The sequence below is a fragment of the Neopelma chrysocephalum genome, unplaced genomic scaffold, assembly GCF_003984885.1.
Source record: "Neopelma chrysocephalum unplaced genomic scaffold, ASM398488v2 Primary Assembly neopelma1_65, whole genome shotgun sequence".
In the NCBI taxonomy this organism is placed as follows: Eukaryota; Metazoa; Chordata; class Aves; order Passeriformes; family Pipridae; genus Neopelma; species Neopelma chrysocephalum.
The window spans coordinates 2557700-2581142 of NW_020897722.1; the positions used below are offsets into that span (position 1 = coordinate 2557700).

Consider the following 23443-nt stretch of genomic DNA (forward strand, 5'->3'; position numbering starts at 1 on the left):
GCACGGCTGCACACAGACGGGTACCTGCAAGCTGCCACCCTGCCAGGGAGCTCCGAGCTACACTCACATGACACACCAGTGGATTAAAAACTTCACGTGGCCTTGACATCTCCCCTCTGGTCTCTGCCCTGGCTCCACGGAAGGGACTGGCAGCGCTCAGGGCTCTGGCAGAAGCGTGCAGAGCACTGTGTTATTTCGGGGGCTGCACACTAGTAAGCGTTGATCCCCGAGACAGCCCACCTCTCTCCATGCCACAATCCCCCTGGGATGCTGCCAGGATCCTCTTTAAAAGTTAACAGTGCCCCTTCTAACATTTACAGAGTGCCCGATGGTTTATGTGATGGAACACGTACGCTCTTGGCCACAGGGAACACCCAGGAATCGGCTCCCGCAGACACGGATTTCTGCGGAGCAGAGACACAAACCCCTCGGCCCCTTCCCGGCGCGTGAGAGCTACTGCAGACAGCGGCAATGTCAAGCACGGATGAGCTCTGTCAGACTCCGAGCACGCAGGCACACGGCCTGGGCAAGGCTAGATTTTGTACAAAAAGCTGGGGACATAGTCAAATCTGAGCAAGGGGCTCCCCCCTCGCCCCGGTTCCTGAATGTAGTGCAGCTTCAGCAGCTCGGCCAAATACTGCACGATTTTGACATCTTCATTGGCGAGGCCCAGTTGAAGCTTCAGGAAGTTCATCCTGCGGTTCACGACGGATTCCTCCGGTTCCCTTTCGCTGATGGGAAGGTGCAAATGATGGCAGAAGGTGAAGAGGAAGGCTTTAGAGCACAGCTGGGTGAGGATGCTTTGGACGTGCATGTAGTAGGTGCTGCCCCGCTTGATCTGGGTGCGGTGGTCGGCCAGCCGGGCCACCACGGTGCCCTTGTAGAGGGGGCAGCGCAGAGTCTTGCTGTCGGCGTCCAGGATGCTCAGGTAGCGGCTGTACCGGCTCAGGGCGTGCAGCACGTTCACCCCCGCGGGGGACACCGTCCTGGAACAGCAAGGAGAGAGGTCACGGCTGGAGGGGAGCTGCATCCGTGCCCTGCATCTCATGAGCTTTCCCTCTAGTTCACGAGCTGGTGTGAGAGCCTCTGCGGGAGAACAAAGTCTAGCATAGAAGAGAGGGGACAAACAGCCTCTCCAGCCTGCCAGATCCCAAAGAAACCTCGATTCCCTGGCCCCCACGTGCCCTAATCTGCACTACGTGTGTGCTACTGCATAAACCACCCCACTTAGGGTCAGCTTCCTTCCTCAGCAACACAGACAGGGAGTGATAGGACATCTCTGGTGAACAGACACAAACCCTACAGCAGATGGAAGCTTCTGGATGTGACAACAGGGACTCAGAAACCCAAACCAGCTCCCTCTTTCCATGAGCTCCTCTTTCCCCCATGTCACTTTGGGATGAAGCTACTCTGAGGTGGTCAAAGCCCTGAGTGGAGCAGAACCTTCCACCTTTCCTTTAGAAAAGAGAATAAAACCAGAATATCCCCCGGCAGAGCCTGTCCATTTGTCACTCAGGTGCAAACCCACAACACACAATTACCCACCAAGCTTAGCCTGATGTTATTTAAATGCAAATCACGAGCCTACGCAAACCTTCAGCTCCTCCATTCTCTGTCTCTGTGGTGACAGTCTCTGGGCTGAGAGTTCCCAGCCTCCAACTGGGAGCCCCAACTGGTGTAAGAGCTGCCCCCGTGCCCAGGCAGCACCTTAGGAGAGGCAGGATCCTTACCAGAATAAATTATTTAGCCTGTAAGTTCCTTCCCAGAGCCCTCGTACAAATGGTTCACTGAGAGCACCCACGTTAAACCCAACACTTAATTAACATTCCACGGAGGAGAGCTGAAATGACTGACACACGTTACAGGCAGTGCTTAAAAAAAGATTTCTGTTTATAAAAATTGCATCTAACCACAAACATTGAGCAACGAGTAAACACTTGGGGCTTTTAAAAACCTCACTGACAGACAGAGAGCTCGTGAGCAGCTGTTGCAGAGCTGTCATCCCGCCTCACGAGCACAGAAATGAGGGTAAACTCACAGCTCTGGGTAATTTCCCCATCCACAACCCCCAGCAATGCAATACTCTGCAGCCCAGAAAGCAGCTTTCTGTGGCTTAAGTTCCACGCTGCTCAGGAACACTCTTTCAGGAGCTGTTCCAGCCTGGCTCTGAGCACTGGGCTGCCACTCTGACTCATGTTTTCCACACTGGTAACAGCAATGGCCATTCCCTGTCACACCTGCACCCAAACACGTCCTGCTAACACGCAAAAAAATCCTTTTCATAACAGCAACAAAGGCAGGGCTGAAATCTTGAGCTGAGCAATCACTGTTTGCTAATAATGAGCTGTGAAGCCACAGTTCAGGACTGGGTGTTGGGAAGGGGTGCTTGGTTTTGGGATGGTCCTCGCCCCAAGCAGAGGTTTCCTGCAATCCCAACACTGCACCTGCACAGCTCTGAGGGCCTTTTTTACTTGCCAGCACAGCCCAAGGTGCTGCACTCCAATTTTTGACCTACAGATCTCAGCACTCTTCATTAGGGTCCACAAGGAAAAACTCTCTCCCACAGCAAAGCACCATTTAAACCCCAGAAGTCCAGCTAGAAACATCAGAAGGGTTCCAGCAGGGGATTGGAAAGCGGAGCACACAAGGGACTCCTGGAATACTTGTATCAGATCGACCAGGAACCCAGCAGGACTCAGGTGTTTGTTCTCCACTTTGCCAGGCAAAGACCTAAACCAGAAGGAAACCTCCTGGCCAAATAACTCACCTGAGGCAGGCAGCAAACACCCAGCAGACTTTTAAATATTAACTCTCGAGTGAGGCTGGACACAAAGAGACAAATCTACCCCTTTTCCAAAATAAATCCCACAAGCAGAAATTCGTGGCAGCTGTGTAGGTTAATTAGAGACCTCCCGTGCACACCCCTTCCTCTTTGAGATGGAAGTTCTTACCACACACCTCGACACCACTAAAGCAAACAGATCCTTGGATTTACCTCTGGAGTCCGATCAACTTCCACTTCTGAAAATCCACCAGGTGCAGAGGGGAGGTGACCCAGTGCTTGACGGGCTTGGCGTACACGCTGCAGTTGGGCACGAAGATGGAAAGCGCCGTCACCAGCTTCTTGACCATGGCCTCGTCCTCCCCGAGCACCACCAGGGTCCTCCCGCTGAGCAGGGAGTAGATGGCGGGGTGGGCGAAGGGGTACTGCCGGATGAACCGCAGCGCGTTCTGCCCGGCCCTCTTCTTGTGCCTCTCTCCGGCCCCGCAGGCGGGATGGGCAGGAGAAGGGGTCCTGTCGGAGCACGTGGAGGCAGCGCTGCTGATGTAGCTCGTGGAGTCCGAGCACTCGTCCAGGCTGCTCTTGCTGACCTCCCTGCTGCCCGACAGGTACCGTGAGTCGAGCTCGTAGGGCAGGAGCCCCCCTGGGACGCCGTCGTGGGCGGGGAAGCCCCCGCGCAGCCCCTGCTCGGCCGCCCGGTACGGCTGCGGCGGGATCCGCACCACGCCGTCCTCCTCGCACGGCTTCTGCCCCAGCTCAGGCAGAGGCTCCAGGAAGTTGGGGCTCTCCTTCCCGATACAACAGGCAGCATCAACCTGCACCAAGCTCTCCTGCTTCGAGACGTCATCCTGCTCGTCGGCGACGCCCGGGCTCAGTCTGGGGGCGAAGCGAAGGCCGCGCTCGTCGTCGTTGTCCGCGTAGGGCTCCTCGTTAATGGCACTTGGGTAGCTCGCCTTGAAATCCTCCGGGATGAGGGACTCGGAGGGACACGTGCTGAGCACCTCGATGCTGTCCTCGCTGACCGTGCGCCGGCTGCCCACCTTGCTCCGGCCCGCCTGGGGGCTGGGCATGACGGGCAGGCTGGCCTGGCTCTCCGACTTGGTCAGCCCTGACCCCGACTTCTCCGTGCCCAGCACCTCAATGCTCTCCCCGCTGCTGATGCTGCCTTTGATGTCTGCATCCAGATAGTCCAGGTTCTCCTGGGGCTCAGACGTCACGGACTCGGACATTTTGGGTTCTTCGGAGTCCTCCATCTCCTGCTCCATCTTGATGGGCACACACTCCACACTGGACTTGTAGGAGCCCAGGCTGATGACCACTTTAGGGGTGAGGGACTCTTCCAAACACTTTCCATCCGTGGCATCTTGGCCAAGCCCCTGGCAGCCTCTGTACTGTTTTTCAGGAGGTTTTTCATCCAGAAAAGACACATCCTCGAAGAGGAAGTTGGTGACACTCTGCTGTTTCAGGAGTGCCCGGCTAATCTGCTCTGTCAGGAGGTAACACACGTCACCTCGGAAAGTCCTCTCGATATGGTGCAACTGGTCAAGGGTTTGGGTGAAAAAATAAACATCACAGAGCTCCTCCAGTGTCTTCAGCTTCTTGTCAAAGCACTTGGCAGACTTGGCTTTGATGAGCTTGGGGGTGTAGGATGGGATGTGGGTGTAAAGGTGCATTTCACCGGGCTCTGCAGGGTCAGAGGGAGCCAGGTCCTGATCACAGCCCGCGTCGGCCCGATCCAGTGCACACTCCGGCTCGTAGGGGTGGAACTCTGACTCCTTCAGCTTCCTGTAGGGATAGGACCGGATCTGTCTCAGCAGGTCTTGGTGCTCAATGATGGACTTTTCCACGCTGGCCAGCTCGTTGGCCTTCTCGATGGCCTGGGTTGTGTAATACCCCTTGTCGTTGGCTTTCTTCTGCGCCTCGGTCTCGTTGTGCAGGACAGTCCTGGTGTAGTCGAGGTCTTTCAGTTTCTTTTCCAGCTCGTTGGCAAAGGCTTTCCGGTTCCCTGTCTTGAGGCATTCGGAGGCTTTGGAGAACTCGGCGGAGAGTTCCTGAAACTGCTGCATGATTTTGTGCTCGTCAGCAGAGATGTAGGCCATGCAGAAGGGCCTCACAAAGCCACGGGCTTCCAGGTCATACAGGGTCAGGTGGTGCACATAGGCGAAGGCCCCTTCCTTGGAGTCCCCCAGCACCACCTTGGAATCCTCCACGAAGTTCAGCTTTGGGTAGGCAGAGCCAGGGGGGTGCCCCACGAAGGACGCCTGGTAATCCACAGACATGATCCGCAGGGAGAAATAGTTGAGATCGAAGGTGCCCGACACCTTGGCGTCATCGGGGATGGTCAGGAGGGGCTGGGGCCCCACTTGCTCCGAAAACTCGGAGATGAGGATGAAGTCCCGGGTGAACTTGGAGCCGGCGACCTTGGCCCAGGGGTTGGCGCCGTGGCCGGCGAAGGGGAACAGCGGCACCGAGTACTCCTCGGGTAGGGGCGGCTCGCGGTACAGATCATCCTCCAGCTCCTCCTCCCTGGTGAAGGCCACCACGTCAGGGGCGCTGATCATATTTCCCGCAGGACGGGGCCGACATGGAGCAGCGCCGCGCCCCCGGTCCCCTCCCGCCGCGGGAGGCGCCGCCGCAGCCCCGTGTCGCCCTCAGGCCGCCGCCCCGGCCCGGCCCCGCCGCCGCCGCAGCCCCGTGTCCCGCTCACGCCGCCGCCATGGCCGGAGCCGCCTCCTCACGGCCCCGCAGCCATCTTGGGGTCACATGACGCGCGGCCTCCGACCCCGCCGGCAGGAAGCGACACCGCCGCCACCTCCCCTTCGCCCTCGGCTGTGGCCGATATTTCTACCGTGGTCGTCCTTTGTCGTTACCGATCCAGGGACGGGTCCGGCGGAGGGAAAGGGGGAAAAACCGAGGCGGGGCGGCGGCGGGGGGACACTGAGGATGAGGCGCGGGGGATCTCGGGAGTTGTAGTTCCCTGGCGCCGCGCGGCATCCCGGGAGTTGTAGTTCTCTTTGCGGCAGGACGTGACGGTGAGGGAGAGCGACCGGGAGAGCGCGGGAGGGAGGGAGGTGAGGGGGAACGGGGGAAAAGGGGCAAAAAAGGGAGAAAAGAGCAGAGCCGAGGGGGAGAGGGGAGGGCAGGGGGCTGCCCTGGGTGAGGGGGAGCCCGGGGCGGGCCGAGGAGGGGCTGCCCAGGGTGAGGGAAAGCCCGGCCTTAGGGGGAAACAGAGCGGGGGAACCGCGGAAAACGGGTGGGAAAAGGAGGGGAAGCGGGGAGGGAAAGGGCTGCCCCAGGTGAGGGAGAGCCCGGGGAGTACCGGGGGGGGCTGCGCTGCCGCGAGTGCGGGGGGCCAGGGCAGGAGAGGCCCGAGGCCCCGCCGGTGCCCGGAGGATGCGGGACCCCCGGCAGCGGTGTCTGGAGGGGGTGTCACCTTCCCCAGCCCCATGCGGGCCCCGAGGGGCTGCCCTGGACCCTCCCGGCGTGGCTGAGCGGGGACACCAGCGATCTCTCTCCATGCCCGCAGGGACGCGGAGCAGCACCATGCCCTGTCCCCGCGGGAGCCGCTCCTGCCCCCCGTGATGATCCTGCAGGTGAGGCTGTTGGCCAGGGGCAGGATGCTGCCCCAGCCCTGGCGCCTCTTCTCCCGGGCCGCCGAGGACAGGGCTCTCCAGAGGATCCGGAAGGTGCTGTGCGTGGCCGAGAAGAACGACGCTGCCCGAGGGATCGCCGATCTGCTCTCCAACAGCAGGATGCGGCGGGTAGGGACACGCCACATCCCGCTGCTCCCTGGGACATGTGGAGACACACCACATCCCGCTGCTCCCTGGGACACCTAGGGACACACCACATCCCGCTGCTCTCTGGGACACCTAGAGACACACCACATCCCACTGCTCCCTGGGACACCTAGAGACACAACACATCCCACTGCTCCCTGGGACACTATCCCACTGTTCCCTGGGACACCAACAGGTGGGGCTCAGCTGGCTGGGGAGAGGCAGCAGCACAGCCCTGGGCTCAGCTGTGCTCTGTGTCCTGTGTGGGAGCCTCAGGTCCTCCCACCTTGCTGAGGCTTGTGGAAGTTTCTAGGTTGTGCGTTTGTTGCTGTTTTTCTACAGGAGCAGGATGGTTTCTTCCTTGATTAGGACTGTCAGTGCTCAGGTTCTCAATAACATCTTGCAGTCAAATAAAGGAGGTTGTATGAGGTGGGGGGTTGCCCTCTTTTCCCTGGTAACAAGTGACAGGACAAGAGGAAACTACCTCAGGCTGATTTTTGTCTCTGGACACTTCTGACCACATGAGGGTACAAGAATGGCCTTCCTTGTTCTGTGGACAAACACCACTTGGCCAAATGTTTCTGAGAGTCTCAGATCCCTTTTCCATGTGCTGTGAGTGCTGTTGGAACTCAGCTCCCTCTGCCCAGACTGCCTTTCCCAGACACTGATCTCCATGGTGAGGACTCCCTGTGTCATTCCTAGATTTGCAGCGTGTGCCAAAGGCTTCAGGAACTGAAACCATCCGTTGGCATTTCCCAGTCAAAAAGCACCAATTCTGCAGCATCAACAAGTGTCAGGGGTTTACTGGAGTTTACAGAATAAAGCAAAGATGGGCTGTGGTTTGGAGAAGAGGAATTCAAAGATCTGTCCTCTCTGCTGCTCTGTTTTGTGACCTTTAACAGTTTGCATAATCACTTCGTTTCCCAACTAAGGAAGTAGAAGGTGATTCTAGACCAGAATCAGAGAATCATTAAGGTTGGAAAAGACCTCCCAAGATCAAGTTCAACGTGTGACCAATGCCCACCTTGTCACCCAGCCCAGAGCACTGAGAGCCATGTCCAGTTTTTCCTTGAAAACCTCCAGGGATGGTAACTCCACCACCTCCCTGGGCAGCCTCTTCCAATGCCTGACCACTCTTTCCAGGAAGAAATTCTTCCCGATGTGCAACCTGAACCTCCCCTGGCACAGCCTGAGGCCAGTTCCTCTTACATGAGAGAAGAGCCCAACCTCATAGAACCTCCTTTGTTTGACTGCAAGGTGTCATTGAGAACCTGAGCACTGACAGTCCCAATCAAGGAAGAAATCATCCTGCTTCTGTAGCAAAAAGCAGCAAATACACAATCTAGAAACTTCTGCTAGTCTCAGGTTGGAGGTAGCCTTGGGGACCCGGAGCTGGGACACTACTTGTCATTTGGAGCAGGACAGGTGTTTGTCAGGAATTTCTGTGATTCTATGGTCATTGGCCAGCCCTGTTAAACAAATCAGTTCTTCATTATCCATGGGGAGATAACCATCCCTGAAGGTGACTTCAGGGTTTAAAATACCCTTACCTTGAAAATCACCATTTCAGCATCTTCATAAATGATAACAGGCAATTTCCATTCCACTGCTGTAATTCCCATTAGCTCCAGGACCTGGTTCTCCATTGCCCTGTGCCTCCTGTGCTCCATCACAGCATGTACAAAGCGAGGCAGGATGGATTTGTTTTCTGTTAAAACAACAAAAACTCAGGAACTCTCCTTTTCCTTCTAGAGAGAAGGGTTTTCCAAGTTCAACAAGATCTACGAATACGATTACCAGATGTTTGGCCAGGTAAGAGTTTCCTTTCAATCTGCTGCTGGGTTAATGAAGTGCAAATGCTAATTAATAAAAGCCATTTGTCAGGAGTTATGAAACACATCTCCAGTGCTGGGGATGTTCTGCCCAAAGATGAGGAAATGTCAGATGTTGTTTTCTTGGCTCGACCACCTATTTTGTTGTTTTAAGTCTTTGAACTTTCTGGTTTTATATCCATTAAAAATACATTGTGGTTGTTTAGAATTGGGAGCTTCCTGTAAAAATTGAGGATAAGGCCTCAATGGATTTACCTGTCAGTAGAGAGGAGAGCTTGTTATGTTGTATTAGTTGTGGTTGTCCCATCCCTGGGAGTGTTCAAGGCCAGGTTGGCAGGGGATGGAACAAGATGAGCTTTAAGGTCCCTGCCAGCCCAAAGCCATTCTGAGATTCTGTCATTAACAGGAGAGAGGTGTCACTGGTGGTGTCAGTTGAGAACTGGAGGAAGATTTTGGGGCTGTGGGTAGTTTTTAGTGAACGATGGGCACTAATTACCTCGCTCTGTCTCTTGCAGAACGTTACCATGGTGATGACATCCGTGTCAGGACACTTACTGACTCATGAATTCAGGATGCCGTTTCGCAAATGGTTGGTACCTTGTGCCCTTGGCAGGGAGGGGTCTGTCACCTCCTGCTCCTCACAGGAAGGGGTCTGTCACCTCCTGCCCCTCCCAGGAAGGGGTCTGTCACCTCCTGCTCCTCACAGGAAGGGGTCTGTCACCTCCTGCCCCTCACAGGAAGGGTCTGTCACCTCCTGCTCTTGGCCCTGAGCCGAGTGGGGCACTGCAAGCTCAAAGACAAGGGGGCACGGAGGGACTCTGACGTCCAAATTTTATGGAGAATACTAAAATATTGTTTCAAATTCCTGTTTTCAGAGCGCTGTTTTTTGATTCTGTTGCTTTTAAGTGTTACTCAGCATTTCACGTGAACTCTGTGTTGTCCCAGATAGGCCTGTAATAAAATACATTATTAATTGCAGTACTTAGGCAGCACTAGTTATGTCTCACAATATATGTTTCAGTTTTTGTAATGCACACTGTTTATCCTGTGTTTCCCAGGCATAGCTGCAACCCTTTAGCTCTTTTTGATGCTGAAGTTGAGAAGTATTGCCCTGAAAATTACCTGGATATCAAGGTACGTCGTGGTCAAGAGTTGCCCTGAAACTGAGTTCGGGGGTTGGTTCAACAAATACTGTGCCAGGCAGAAGGATGATTGTACCTTTGTCCTTAACATCCAGATTTCTAGTTTAGCAGATTCCTCCTGCATTTCCTAGGACTATTAATGCTGTTTGTTTGAACATTGGAAGTCTCCTGATTGTGCACAAGTAGTGCAGTAAAGGAACAACAACTTTGCTAAAGATAGAAATGGTTTTTTCCAACAAGGTGGGATTGGTGATTGTGTCTCAGTTTTACAAAAAATTACATTTTTAGAAAACAGATTGCAGTACAACCCGCTCTTGGCCAAGCTTTTTAACAGAATTAGATATAAATAAATGACTCAATTCTTTTGAAAGCTGCCTAATCTCATGAGACACACAATTACCAAATGTTATTGCAACAATCCATCTCCATGGATACACGCTGCATTTCGTGTGCAGTGAGTCATTCCAAAATTAAATGACAAAGCGAGTGGCCTGGAATGTCTCCCTGTGTTGTTTTCTCCTCTCAGAAAACCCTTGAACGAGAAATCCGGCAGTGCCAAGCCCTGGTGATCTGGACTGACTGCGATCGGGAAGGGGAGAACATCGGCTTCGAGATCATCCATGTGTGCAAAGCTGGTGTGTAGTAGAGTGTCTTCATCAGTCTGGGTTTAACAGCCCCTCAGGGATCTTTTAGCAGAGGCATATTGTCAATCTTCCTGTGTCCAGGTTGAATGCTCACTGTAGTTCTGATAAATAAATGTGGCTCTGATAAACCAGAAATACATTCAGCTGTCGGAGAGCTGTAGAGCAGGTTGGCAGCACAGTCTTTTGAAGGCAGCTGTTTATTAGTTGCTCCTCTCCGTTGGTGTTTGAGTCAGTCTGATTTCTTTTTTGTGTGTATCTGGCAGTAAAGCCAAACCTCCAGGTTTTCCGAGCCCGTTTCTCGGAGATCACCCTTCATGCTGTCAGATCAGCCTGCGAGAACCTCACCCAGCCGGACCAAAGAACGAGCGACGCCGTTGACGTCAGGCAGGAGCTGGACCTCAGGATAGGTCTGTAAACATCTCTTCCTGTATCCTCAACACAGGGCAGAAATGCCCTCTGTAGTGTCACATATCTGATTTTTTTATCAGATACAACTTAGTGACATCTCGTGTTTTACTGGAGAACGTGCTCTTTGAATGAGAGAATCGTTTAGGTTGGAAAAGACCTTCACGATCATTGAGTCCAACCTGTGACCAATGACAACCTTGTCAACTAGACCAGAGCACTGAGTGCCACATCCAGTAGTTTCTTGAACACCTCCAGGGATGGTGACTCCACCCCTCCCTGGGCAGCCCATTCCACTGTTTAACAACCCTTTCTGAAGAGTTTGTTTCCCTCCCAAAAGGAGGAAATTGCTCCTTGAAGCAAATATTAAGTTCATAGGCCACACAGCACTGACAAGCCTCTGCAACTGAGTATTAAACAGAGTAAAATTAATACTCAGAGTATGAAAGAGAACCATCTGAAGTGCTGTGATTATCATTCAACATTGTTATATTCAGTTCTGCTGCACATTTTGTCTTCCCAGGTGCTGCCTTCACCAGATTCCAGACGCTGAGGCTGCAGAAGATCTTCCCCAATATTTTAGCAGATCAGCTGATCAGCTATGGTAGCTGCCAGTTCCCAACGCTGGGATTTGTAGTTGAACGCTTTAAAGCCATTCAAGCCTTTGTTCCTGAAACCTTCTACAAAATTAAAGGTGTGTTTGGGGAAAACCAATCCTGGGCTCCATCTCAGAGGGTTTGATGTGCAGAGGAAGGAAAAACACTGGAGCAACAGGCACGCAATGCTGCAGAAGTGGTTTCCTCTTCCTCTGCTGTGACCACTGAGCAGAATTGGAAGGTTTCCAGGTGCTTTTGTGATGTTTCCATTTTGTGACTACTCTATCAGCCAGCTCTGTTGTTCCCCACAGTGACCCACAACCACGAAGATGGCAGTGTGGTCTTCAACTGGAAGAGGAACCGGCTCTTCAACCACACAGCGTGCCTGGTCCTTTACCAAATGTGTATGGAGGTAAGAAAGCTTGTAAATAGTTCTGTTATCCAGATTCAGCCAAACATTCCCTGTATCAAGACGTTTAAAGAACAGTTTGTGCAAACTCCTAAAGGAGATTTGGGTTTTGCTTACTCTGTTCAGGATCCGGTGGCGACTGTTGTTGAGGTTGCGAGCAAGCCAAAGAGCAAATGGAGGCCCCTGCCCCTGGACACTGTGGTATGTTTGAACTTTGGAAAGGAATTTTCTGAAAGGAGCTGCGAACAGATGTTTTACTCACCACCCTGAATTATGCACTAATGCTTCTGCGTTTTTTTCTGGCCCTTCCCACCGCAGGAACTCGAGAAGTTGGCTTCCCGCAAACTGAAAATAAACGCAAAGGAAACCATGACAATAGCAGAAAAACTCTACACTAAAGGGTAAGAAAGCAAAACTTGGCTTGGTAAACTTCATTATTTTAAAAGTAAATGGTGTTTTGTCCAAACTGGGAAGCATTTTGGAGCACCTCTTTAAGTGCTCTCCTGTCTTTCTTCCTAAGGTTCATTAGCTACCCCCGAACTGAGACCAACATTTTCCCCAAGGAGCTGAACCTCTCTGCCTTGGTACAGCAGCAAACAGAGGACCCAAACTGGGGAGCATTTGCACAGAGAATTTTGGATCAGGGTGGGCCAACCCCTCGGAGTGGAACCAAATCCGATCAGGCTCATCCTCCCATTCACCCCACCAAATACGCCGCTAACCTGCAGGTGGGTGAAACCAGAGCTAACTCATTTGTGTTGCTTGATAAATAAAGATAAAAGCCTTAATAACGTGGTCATTAGCACAGGATCCTCACCTGAGATCCCACTGATTTCTGGATGGGAGGACACTGACTCTTTTCGCTGTTTGGTGTCAGGGCAATGAGCAGAGACTCTACGAGTTCATCGTGCGCCATTTCTTGGCTTGCTGCTCTCAAGATGCCAAGGGGCAGGAAACAACTGTGGAGATCGACATTGCCAACGAGCGATTCATTGCTCAAGGACTGATGATCCTGGCCCGAAATTACCTGGAAGTCTATCCTTACGACAAGTGGAGTGATAAGGTAATCCTCTTGAATAACGTAGGTGGGAGAGGCTAAAGTAGCATTTCACTGCCAACTTCAGACCCCTCTGCAAAACATCCTTTGACCATTTCTGGTTGTTTCACTGAGAGCTTTCTCTGCTGGAAACCTGTGCAGGTTTATTGTGCCAGCTCTGAGTAGATTCTCCCATGTCTGACGCCACAGCAGAAACCATTCAGGGTTGTAGGGTTGACTTTACCCACCAAGAGCAGCTGTCCCATGGTCTCTCTGGCAGCTCATTGCTGGCTGATCCCGAGGCCCCTGAGGCTGGATTCCCTCCAGAACAAGCTGCTGCTCTCTGACTGCATTGGCTGTTGGTGTGGCATTTTGTCCTGAGTGAATGGACCAGGAAGCAGTTTCAAAGAGATTCTCCTTTCCTTCAGGTCATCCCAGTGTATCAGAAAGGGTCTCGCTTTCAGCCCACCACGGTGGAGATGGTGGATGGGGAAACCAGCCCTCCCTTGCTCCTCACGGAAGCGGATCTCATTGCTCTCATGGAGAAACACGGCATTGGTCAGTATTGGCAGCGTGGCCTCTCACTCTTGGCAGAGGGAATTCTCTAAATGTCACTTCAGATAAGAAATCACTTTAAAAAGCAGAACAAAGGGATATAGAGGCCTGTGGGCAAAATGCAAACATGCTACAGAGCCTGCGGAGTGCCTCCAGTACCCAGGGAGATGGGTGATTTCACATCCAGGGTGTGCCACCAGCACCTCGCTGGCCTCAGTGCCAGTGGGGTATGAGGGCAGTGCTCACCATAAGTTGTGTCCTTGTCCCTTTAGCCCCTTGCACTCTCCCCCGGGCACCGAGGAAGTAACTCCTTGGTACCTGCTCCCACTGACCCCTGTCTGCTTCCAGGGACCGACGCCACTCACGCCGAGCACATCGAGACGATCAAGACGCGGATGTACGTGGGCCTTACAGCAGATCAGCGCTTCCTGCCCGGCCACCTGGGCATGGGGCTGGTGGAAGGTGAGGGCAGTGCCCACCAGCAAGGTGGCAAGTTCCTTATTTTCACCTTCCTTTCGCTTACCATTCCATGTATTCCTCAGGCTATGATTCCATGGGCTACGAAATGTCCAAGCCTGACCTTCGGGCTGAGCTGGAGGCTGATCTAAAACTGATCTGTGAGGGGAAGAAAGACAAATCTGTAGTGTTGCAGCAGCAGGTCCAAAAGTACAAGGAAGTCTTCATTGAAGCTGTGGCCAGAGCCAACAAGTGAGTCCTGTCTTTGCCCTCTTCCCTTTGCTTTGCTGTTCTGGGAGATGCTGGCTGCTCATCTGGGGCTCAGCCTGGAGTGGGGGATCCTGTCACACTGTTTCCCTGGAGCTCTGCCCGGTGTGTGTGGGCATTTGCACAGCAAGGGATGACTCGAAGCCTGGCACACTGTCATGAGTTTGTGCCAACTAAAGGTTTAAACCAAGATGAGCAGTTAAGATTAAATTTGGGGATGGCAACATGCACTGACCTCTTCAATGTTGTTCCCACATCTTCCCTGTTCCAGAAATGTGGTGCTGAATCAAGATGCTCATGGAGAAGCTCAGAGGGGCTGTGTGGGGGGCAGCAGGTGCTGAGTCACTGCAGCACCTGATTGCTCCTTGCAGAGACACAGAGGATGCTCTGCCTGTTTCGTTACAGGTTGGATGAGGCCCTGGCTCAGTATTTTGGAGAAGCTGCAGAAATTCCAGAGCAGGAGGAGGTGTACCCAGCAATGCCCGTTCCCGTTCGGAAGTGTCCACAGTGCAACAACGACATGGTCCTGAAGACCAAGAAGAACGGCGGGTTGGTGACCTTCCCTCTTGTAGCACCTTCTGTGCTGGTTTGTTTTTTCCCAGGCACTCGTTTACCTCCTTTGGTAAAAACTTGGAAGCCTTGGGCTGCAGCTCGCTGACTCCACCAGCCCCATAAGCTGCGTGGACTCAGCTGAACCTCTTCTCAAGTAGGTATTTGCCCTTAAAAACTGTGGGTTTGACAATTTCTGATGGCTGAGAAGATGAGAGAACAGATCACCAACTGTCTTGACTTTGCCTCTTCCTCATCTGGTGCCTTTGTCCCACGGCAGGTTCTACCTGAGCTGCACGGGCTATCCAGCCTGTAAAACTGCAGTCTGGTTCCCTGATTTTGTGCTGGATGTGACCAGGGATGAGAGCATCTGTGATGTGTGTAAACCCCATCCGGTTCACAGGTAGGTAATACCAGTTATCCCTTGGGGAAACACGGCCCCTCAGGCATTACCTGAGGATAATCAGACTTCCATGGGCTAGGCTGGGAACCATTTTCCATTCCAGTCTTGGAAAGCTGAAGCATGGTGTGTAATCCCCAGGGCCTGGAGATGGAAAGAAGAAAGAGGGGTTGGGGAAGCTGGTCTTCCTATAGCAGAATTAAAAATATGTGTAAAAGTTCAAGTCTAAATTGAGGTCTGTTGATGAGAAATGAGATGAACTGGGAGACTTTGACTCCTCCTTTTCTCGTAGACTGAAGTTTAAATTCAAGAGAGGCAGCGTTCCACCTGTGATGCCCCTGGAGTTTGTTGGCTGCATTGGGGGCTGCGATGAGATGCTGAAGGAGCTCTTGGACCTCAAGTACTTACACAGACCATCCCAACCCGCGCCGGCAGCCACCCAACCAGCGCAGCACCTGCGGGTCAACCACTCCTTGAACAGAGCCAGCAGTGAGAACAGGCAGGGGAGGGGGACCACAAACCCGCCACGGGGACACCTGCTCTCCGTGATCTCCAACAGAACATCCAGGGACGCTCCTCCAGCCGCCGCGGAGGACGGGAGCAACGCCGTGGTGTGCAACTGCGGGGCCGAGGCGCTGCTGCTCACCGTGCGCAAGGACGGGCCCAACCACGGCCGGCAGTTCTACAAGTGCAGCTCCAGCTCCTGCAACTTCTTCCTCTGGGCCGATGAGCAGGCAAAGGACAGAGGCACCACGGCTCCACGGGGCTCTGTGCTCCCCCAGCCCGCGGCGGGGAGGGGCCCAGGAGGAAGGAGAGGTCCAGAGACGTTTGGGAGCAGCAGCTCCGAGCCTGGCGCTGGCACGGTGTGCAGGTGTGACCAGCCGGCCGTGACACGCACCGTGCTGAAGGATGGGCCCAACAAGGGCAGGCAGTTCCACACCTGCCCCAAGCCCCGGGAGCAGCAGTGCGGCTTCTTCCAGTGGGCAGATGAGAACGTGGCACCAGGTAAGGCCGGGCTTGGGGTGGGACACGAAGGCTGGAGGATGTTCTTAAGCTAAACAAAGGAAGGAGCTGCTGGAGAGGGTCCAGCAGAAGCCAGGAAAATGATGAGGAGTCTGGAGCAGCTCTCTGATGAGGAGAGACTGCGAGAGCTGGGCCTGGTTAGTCTGAAGAAGACAGAGGGGGTCTCATTAATGCATATAAATATCTCGAAGGCAGGTGCCAAGAGGATGGTGCCAGACTTTTTTTGGTGGTGCCCAGCAACAGGACAAGGAGCAATGGCCATAAACTAAAACACAGAAAGTTCTACCTCAACGTGATTTTACATTGAGGGTGGCAGAGCACTGGAACAGCTGCCCAGGGAGGGCGTGGGGTCTCCCTCTCTGCAGACATTCCAAACCCACCTGGACATATCCCTGTGTCACCTGCTCTAGGTGATTCAGCCTTGACAGGGGGGTTGGATGATCTCCAGAGGTCCCTTCCAACTCCAGCTATTCTGGGATTCTGTAAACTGAACACACCTCTCGCACATGCTCGTGCTGCACAGCTCTTGTGGCACCTCATACATTTAAGGCGTCAGGTTTGTCTTCAGAACATCTGTCAGCAGCTTTATAGCACTGCAAATGTTGCTTTTAACAACAAAGTCTGGCTTACCTCTCCAAGTGCTGGCAGGATACATCCTCACAGCACACATCTGAGCTCTGAGCAGGATGCTTGGCTTCTGTGTGCAGTGAACTTGACCATCTGTCTGTCCATGACTCATTGGATAAAGCCCAGGACTCTTTCCAACAGTCTGATTGGGAATTTGTCCTCCCAAATTACAGTGCTCAGCTTTGTGAGAGCTGTTACCGACTTGGTGCAGAGTTGATGCAGTGGCACCACTTCTGGAGATCTTAAACCCCACCCTGGCATGCCAGGGAAACTGCTGCTCCCTCTGCCCTAGTTTAGGGGTGTAGGGAAAGGCCAAGTCATTCTGGAGCTTTGATCAGAGATCAAACCGAGTGTGAGAAGATGCTGAAAACAAAAATAATCACAAAATAAGGATGCAAAAGAGAGAGCACTGACAAAGGGACAGTAACCAAGTACAGAAGGGGAGATGTGGTCTGTGAGGGATCTTCAGCACTGACCTCCTCCTCCTCCTCCTCCTCCTTAGAATTGTGGGCCTAAAGGGGTAGAATCAAGTTTTCAAAACTACTTAAACCCCAGGTTTTCCTCTGGCATGTTTTGTTTCTGCTTTAGCTGTAGACCAGAGCAGCTTCCCCTGTTCTGTTCCCACGTCTCTAATGCTGCAAGACAAATGGGTTACATTTAACTGTTCAAACAAGTCTGAAGCAAGTGCAGGTTCAGGAATAATCTGAGAATCCTGCTATTTCAAACTTACCTTCTGTTTCTCACCTACTTATATTTTCAAAGATGCTTAAATTCAAGTCATTTCTCTCTAGGTCCTTCTGGAGATGGCTCTTTGAACAACTTTGGCAGCAGTGAATACTCAAGAGGGTTGGGAAGCAAAGCCAAGAGACCAGGCAGTTTCTCCTCAGGATCCACTGCCAAGAAACCACGGACCTGTGGCATTTGCCACCAGCCTGGGCACAACAGGAAAAACTGCCCTCAGAACCACTGAGCTGGGATGGACCCCTGAGAGCCTGAAAGGACCAGGGTTGTGAGCTCCTACAGGAGCAACTACTGCCACAGGGAACTGGAGTCTGGAAACAAGTCCCTTGAGTGTTTTTTGGAAGAGCTGGTTGTAGACTGCTCCTGCCAAGGGATGGCATCCATTACAGCAAGGGTTCCACCAGCTTGGAAAAGTGGTTCTACTACCAGTGTCAGCTTTTGTTTTCAGCTGCTCTTCTCCTGAGCAGATTGGGGTAGTCTAAACATTTCAAGGAAGCACTTGGATGCTGAATCTGCAGAGAGGACTGTGCTGAATCATCCCCCCTGCACCATCCCGGTGGTTGTACCAGCATTTCCACAAGGAAGAGCTGGATTGGGGCCACGAGGACAGACACCAGGGCTTCTGAGCTCTGCTCAGTCCCTGGCTTTCCACAGTGTGGAATTTAAGTTCCCCTCTAAGCTGATGTTACCTGAGCACCATTCCCACCACAGTCACCCTTACCTGGGGTTGTCCCCACCAGTGAAGGAGGGCCGGGTGCTTGTCCTGGGGGAAACTCAGCTGCAGTGCTCAGGAAAAGCCTTCATTTTAGATGGTCACTGAATTTGAAACAGAGTTCTTCCTCAAACTTTGAGACATGCCTTTGTGATGCTGCTAGCTGATGATAGCTATTTTTGTCAAACAAGTTTCTTATTAAAATGCTATTTAATTTTTAAATTTGATGCAGTGACACCTTAACTCGGCCTTGTTATTTCTTTCTACTTAAAACAGTGAAGCTTTTACTGCAAAAGCATCCACCCAAATCTTGCTCTTTCCACTCACTGGAACAATACAGGAGCTTTCTTGGCAGACACTCCCTGCAGTAATTTAGAAGTGAACTGCAGAGGGGTAGGAAAAGTGGTTTTATCTCACCAGCTGCATCTGCTGCTGTGCTGCTGCCCCGGGACAGGCAGAGCTGGCTGAAATGAAGGGAGGCTCTGTTTTCCTGCTCGGAGTTCAGGCTGAACTCCCTGGGAAGCCAGGATGTCTCTTCCCTCGCTGTTGGGGCTTCCTCTGCACATCAAAGGAAGGAGATCTGCAGGATTCCTGTGTGCTCTGCTGCTCAGGATCCTGCTCAGGACCTGGGCATGCAGCAGTTCCCAGGGTCAATCCTTTGGGAACCGGCAGCACATGGGGTGGGCAAGAGGCTGGAGCACCTGGAGGGCAGCAGAGACCACACCAGCACAGGTTCACTTGAAGGTCTGCACGAAACAAGAGAGCCTTAAACCCTGCAGCAGCTCATTGCTACCAGGCCTAAATCCGTGGAGTTACTCAGGGGAACTTAGGATGCGTTTCCCTGAACCCCTCACTCCCACCACTAACAGCTGTGCCCTAAAAATACAGACCCGTGGGCTAAAATAACAGGATTACGAAGCTTTGGAATGTGATAAAGCACAGCAGCAACCACCTTGGAATGGCAACAGCAGTGGGAAGCACTTGTGCAGGACCCAGGGAGCAGGTTAAACCTTGCTGGTGGCATCAGCCAGGACCAGCTTTACTGGTCTAACCCTGGTGAATGCTCAGCCGAGCCCTGGGAAAGTGGTACAAGCTCAGCATCCAGACAGCTCACATGCTGCAGCCAGGCACTCTGGGGGTCCAGGGGTTTGGAAGAGGAGGAGGAAAACCTTGCAGGAGGGGATTTGACCACCACCAAGCTCTCCACACAGCGAGGGGACACCCTGGGTGGTTCCTGGGAAGGTCACCACAGCCGAGGAATCGCTCCAGCCCTTACCACAGGAAAGGAGACAAACCAGAGCTGACACCAGTGTGCACAGGGAAGGTTTATTCTCATCACTAACACCTGGGAAGTGGTTTGGAGGAACAAAGTAATCTTCAGACAGGGAGGAAAAGCAGGTTTTTTTCCTCCCATAAACAAGATGATAGTTGTAAAGAAAATTAAACCACAACAGCTGCTCACTCTGAAGTCCACAGGATTTTTCCAGCTCCACCCTCGTGCAAAGCCAGCTCTTCCCATTAAATATGAGAATAAATTCCTTTGCCCTGGGACTAGAGCCAGACCAAACCCTACTAGCAGCCACTCAAAAAGAAAACCAAAAAACCCCAACAAAATACCCAAACAAAACATATTTTCTTAATAAAAAGCACAAACCACTTCAGTTCTTGCAAGCACTCTGCTTACAGCATCATTCCTGCCCTTCTTCCCCACCCCATACCGTGGGGCTCCAGGGAAAAAGGACCTCAAGACAGCAGCAATACATGTGTGAAAAGGTGACCAGACAGACTGGAAGTGACACTGTACCCACAGACAGACACTGGCAGCCACCCACCCGTCGGGGAGGGGACACAGCCCTGCTGCAGCCTCCAAGGGACTGACACCAGGAGCCTCCCCAGAGCCAGCAGCTCTTTTTCAGGACATCTTCCAGCAAAACACTGCATGGGAAAAGAGCCATGAAGCCCCAGCTCCATGCTGGAAGCAAACCCCTTCCTCGGGGGGAACAAAGAGGTAGAGCTGAGCTCACTCCTTTTGGCAGCTGAAAGGGTTTCCAAGGAATAAACCCCCAGCCCCATTTGCTATGGCCGTACCACCCAGTGCCCAGACAACCACCCAGGTCATCCATAGGGCATATTTTGGATTGGCAATATCCTACAGGCAGGTGAGGCTCTGCCACCCTTTCCCAAGTGCTGGCACAGTGAGACCAAGTGCTGGTGAAAGGACCCACCCAGGGCGCTGCACCTGAGGGGTCTGCAGGACACAGCAGCAGGAAGGAGCTGCTCCCCTCCAGCTCCAGCTGGTCTGGGAGCACAAGGGGAGCCTGACAGCTGGGACAGGCAGAGGACACTGGGAACCAGAGAGTAAACATGCTTCCCTTGGCTCCCAGCACACAGGACTCACCTGTGGGTACTCCAGGTTTGGGCTGCCCTCGCCCCGGGTTTGGCAGAGCCTCCCAGCCAAAGGCTCCTTCTGCCAACACCCACCTCTGCTCAGGCACGTTTTATTCACACAGGAACCATTTTTTTTTTCTCATAAAGTGCAAGAACTTTGCCTCTTACTGACTAGTCAACTAGAAGCATGGCAGCCCTCACAGCAGGGAGCAGCAGGCGGGTGAGGAACATCCCACATCCGGGAGCTCCTGACGCACTGGTCACTCCAGCAGGAGCTCCGGCTCAGACATGGCCCTGTAGAGCACAAAGCCCATCTCATCGATTTCCTCTTCCAACAGCCCGGAGAACAGGTTGATTTTGGGGTTGAAATAGGAAGGCAGGACCCCTTTCTCCAGGTAGGCCACCAGCTCCTCGAGCACCTGCTGGAACCTGTCAGCCAGGCTTTCCTCTGCCCAGTCGGAGCCGGAGTCACTGAGGTGCAGGATGACGTGGGTCACGGGGCTGCCCCCCAGTTTGTGCAGGGTGGGGTGGCTCCTGCAGACACCGTTCAGGATGCGGAGGCAGCGCTGCCGAGCCCCGGCATCGCCGGCATCCAGCTCCTTCACCTTCGAGACCTCTGCCCTGTAAAAGCTCTCGAGCCAGAGGTTTTCCACCAGTCCCTCAGGAGGAAGAGCCAGAAGAACCTTGTCCTCCATTTCCACCACTGGAAAGAGGGTGATGCTCAGCTCGACCTGATCATGTTTGACTTCCAGCTTCAGCTCCCGGGAGGCCACGACGGGGTGGATGACACACCCCAGCAGGCCGCCGATGGCAGGCCAGTTGATGGAGGCCACCAGCATCTTGTGGAGGGTCTCATTGAGCACGTTGGAGGAGAGGTACCGGCCCACCATAAACCTGTCCCAGGGGCTGCACCCACGGGGGAAATACCCCAGATCGACCCTCTTGATCATCCAGTACTGGGGGTTCCTCACCACGGTGTCCTCTCCCGGGATGAGGCTCCAGAGCCCGGCATCGAGGACCACGGGCAGCATGAGGTGGATGTGGTCGGCTGCCAGGACCTCCAGGCCGTCCAGGAGGGCTCCGCTGAGGAAGAGGCGGCCGAAGGGCAGCTCTGGGCACTTGCTCCGCAGGAAGTTCTGCAGTTGGGTGCTGATGCTCCTGGCCAGCTGAGGGACGAGGGACACCTGGATCTCGGGCACAGCCAGACGGCTGCTGTGGTGTGAGAGGAGCTTCTCCTGCAGCGTGAGGCAGCGCAGAGGGCTGGACTTCACCCGAGGAGCCCCCAGAGAGGCAGAGCACGCCCTGGGATCTGTGAGAGGGGAAGGGAGAAGTCACAGCTCTGGGCAGATCATCTTCTGCTGCAGCCAAGGGTGCTCATCCCACCATGTCCCTGAGAGTGTTGCCCAAACACTCCTTGAGCTCTGTCAGCCCCAGGGCCCTGGGGAGCCTGTTCAGTGACCCACCACTCTCTGGGGGAAGAAACTTTTCCTAATATCCTAAACTTCCCCTGCCACAGCTCCAGCCATTCCCTCGGGTCCTGTCACTGGTCACCAGAGTGAAGAGATCAGTGCTGCCCCTCATGAGAGTCCTGCAAATGCTCCTGCCCCAGGTCCAGTATCTCAGGACCTGCCCTGCACTGAGCCAGGCTGCTTTCCCACTTGGAAAAATGCCACCTCTGTAGGCAGCAGGACAAGGCAGCCTTTGTCTGTGGCATCTCCCGAGCACACCTTCCTGCAGGCAGAGCTGACCCAGAAAATGAGGGCAGCCAACACCACTCCAGAGGAGACAAACCCCACCAGCCCCCACCGTGCCATGCTGGCTGGGACACCCGGAGTGTTATCAGAGCTCCTGTCTCCACAGGCATTGCCTAAAAAGGGGCCATGGCTCAGGAGCCTCCCAGGAGGGCAGGCTCCATCGGGTTGGCTTCCCGGACACCGAGCTAAAAATAACACAGGGCTCCCAGAGTGGTGGAGCAGGGCACAGCCAGCCTGGAGCACAGCAAGGTGATCTTCCCAGCTGGACACCCTGAGCCTCACCTGGCGCCAGTGGCCGAGCTGGGGAGAGCAGGGGCTCACTGAGGTCTTCCCTTCTCTGCTTCTTGGGGGGCTTTGGTGTAGTCTTGATCAAGGCCAAGTCCTGCCAGGTCTCCTCCAGGGTCTTCTGCTCAGCTTTGGGATCACCTTCATCCCGAGGGCTGGTGGCTCGGTCAATCAGCTGGAGAGAAGGAAAACCCACAAGGATAAGTCATTATCTTTGTTTCCCCTGAATTACGGGTGACAACAGCCCCTCCGGTGCACACAAGGGGGGACACAGCCCCACGTGGGGCTTCCACTTGGAAAAACACCCAGTTTGGGGGGCCACAAAGGTGCACATCTTCTTCCCGTGGATTTTAAGTGGAAAATAGGTGCCCAAATATGCCTTAAGCCCAGGTGCCTTTCTGGATGGGATACTGTATCCCAGGTTCGTGCTGCTCCAGGCAAAGGGAGCACAGGGCTGTTCACGGTGGGAATGGGCAGCTCCACGCCCACAGCACTGCTGCCAGCACCGGTGGGCATTCGTGCCAAATGCGAGGGACCAGCTCGGGAGCAGCCAGCCAGGTTTGTGGCACATCATTCCCCACCGCACTGGAGACCCAGGCAGCAATCCCGACCCTGCTCCCGTGGGTGCCAGGCTTACCCTCTTGACGGCCAGCGTGGCGATGGCCAGCACGGCCGCGCCGCTCACGCCCAGCACCAGCCTGGCGTTGGCCAGCAGCACATCGAACACGCTGCCCAGCCCGTCGATGAGACCGCCCAGCCCGCCGGGCTCCTGCCGCCGGCCCCGCTGCTGCCAGAACGCCGCCATGGCCGCCCTGCGGGGAACAACGGGGGTCACCCGGGGCGCGGAGGCACAGCCCGCGGGGAGGGAGGTTTTTTGGAGGAGCGGGAGGTTCCGCCGTTCCGCTTCCCTCCGCCCCTGGGGCAAAGGCTCCTGTCGGCGGCGGGACGGCTGGGTGGGGCGGAGGGGCAAGGGTCACCCCGGGGAAGGGTCACCCCCGGGGAAAATGGGCACCCCGGGGAAGGAAGGGACACCCCGGGGAAGGAAGGGACACCCCGGGGAA

At 54.1% G+C, this 23443-nt stretch overlaps 3 protein-coding genes across 6 annotated transcripts; 1 reads left to right on the plus strand and 2 right to left on the minus strand.

Annotated features, from left to right (window-relative positions):
• Window positions 1-490: 490 nt before the first annotated feature.
• Window positions 491-5442, minus strand: SMCR8 (Smith-Magenis syndrome chromosome region, candidate 8). Its single transcript, XM_027683883.1, has 2 exons — window positions 2996-5442; window positions 491-986 (listed from the first exon to the last, which is right to left on the minus strand). Exons 1-2 carry the CDS (start codon window positions 5341-5343, stop codon window positions 533-535), a joined length of 2802 nt encoding a protein of 933 aa, XP_027539684.1. The 5' UTR covers window positions 5344-5442; the 3' UTR covers window positions 491-532.
• Window positions 5443-5577: 135 nt separating this feature from the next.
• On the plus strand, window positions 5578-18190 carry TOP3A (DNA topoisomerase III alpha). Of its 4 annotated transcripts, none has more exons than XM_027683831.1 (20): window positions 5578-5814; window positions 6309-6543; window positions 8314-8373; window positions 8909-8982; window positions 9452-9527; window positions 10062-10170; window positions 10443-10586; window positions 11108-11278; window positions 11492-11592; window positions 11716-11790; window positions 11908-11990; window positions 12110-12317; window positions 12467-12652; window positions 13054-13183; window positions 13529-13642; window positions 13723-13888; window positions 14309-14452; window positions 14733-14855; window positions 15145-15857; window positions 17294-17472. In XM_027683831.1, the coding sequence occupies exons 2-20, from the start codon at window positions 6364-6366 to the stop codon at window positions 17470-17472; spliced, it is 3036 nt and encodes a 1011-aa protein (XP_027539632.1). In that variant the 5' UTR covers window positions 5578-5814; window positions 6309-6363. The 4 variants fall into 4 exon arrangements, with proteins under 4 accessions (XP_027539632.1, XP_027539630.1, XP_027539631.1 ...); XM_027683829.1 differs by having other exon boundaries at window positions 5806-5853; XM_027683830.1 differs by having other exon boundaries at window positions 5814-5849.
• Window positions 18191-20473: 2283 nt separating this feature from the next.
• On the minus strand, window positions 20474-23194 carry MIEF2 (mitochondrial elongation factor 2). Its single transcript, XM_027683747.1, has 3 exons — window positions 23020-23194; window positions 22380-22557; window positions 20474-21652 (listed from the first exon to the last, which is right to left on the minus strand). The coding sequence occupies exons 1-3, from the start codon at window positions 23185-23187 to the stop codon at window positions 20604-20606; spliced, it is 1395 nt and encodes a 464-aa protein (XP_027539548.1). The 5' UTR covers window positions 23188-23194; the 3' UTR covers window positions 20474-20603.
• Between the last annotated feature and the right edge of the window lie 249 nt (window positions 23195-23443).

Bases quoted from the DNA above. Each gene is read 5' to 3' on its own strand.
- SMCR8 (XM_027683883.1), bottom strand. From the start codon at position 5,343: ATGATCAGCGCCCCTGACGTGGTGGCCTTCACCAGGGAGGAGGAGCTG. The intron at 987-2,995 runs GTAAATCCAAGG...TTGCTGTTCCAG, and splicing joins AAGTTGATCGGACTCCAGAG to GACGGTGTCCCCCGCGGGGG.
- TOP3A (XM_027683831.1), top strand. From the start codon at position 6,364: ATGATCCTGCAGGTGAGGCTGTTGGCCAGGGGCAGGATGCTGCCCCAG. The intron at 8,983-9,451 runs GTTGGTACCTTG...TGTGTTTCCCAG, and splicing joins AGGATGCCGTTTCGCAAATG to GCATAGCTGCAACCCTTTAG. The intron at 11,593-11,715 runs GTAAGAAAGCTT...TACTCTGTTCAG, and splicing joins TTTACCAAATGTGTATGGAG to GATCCGGTGGCGACTGTTGT.
- MIEF2 (XM_027683747.1), bottom strand. From the start codon at position 23,187: ATGGCGGCGTTCTGGCAGCAGCGGGGCCGGCGGCAGGAGCCCGGCGGG. The intron at 22,558-23,019 runs GTAAGCCTGGCA...CCTTCTCTCCAG, and splicing joins CCACGCTGGCCGTCAAGAGG to CTGATTGACCGAGCCACCAG. The intron at 21,653-22,379 runs GTGAGGCTCAGG...CCCCTCTCACAG, and splicing joins AGCTCGGCCACTGGCGCCAG to ATCCCAGGGCGTGCTCTGCC.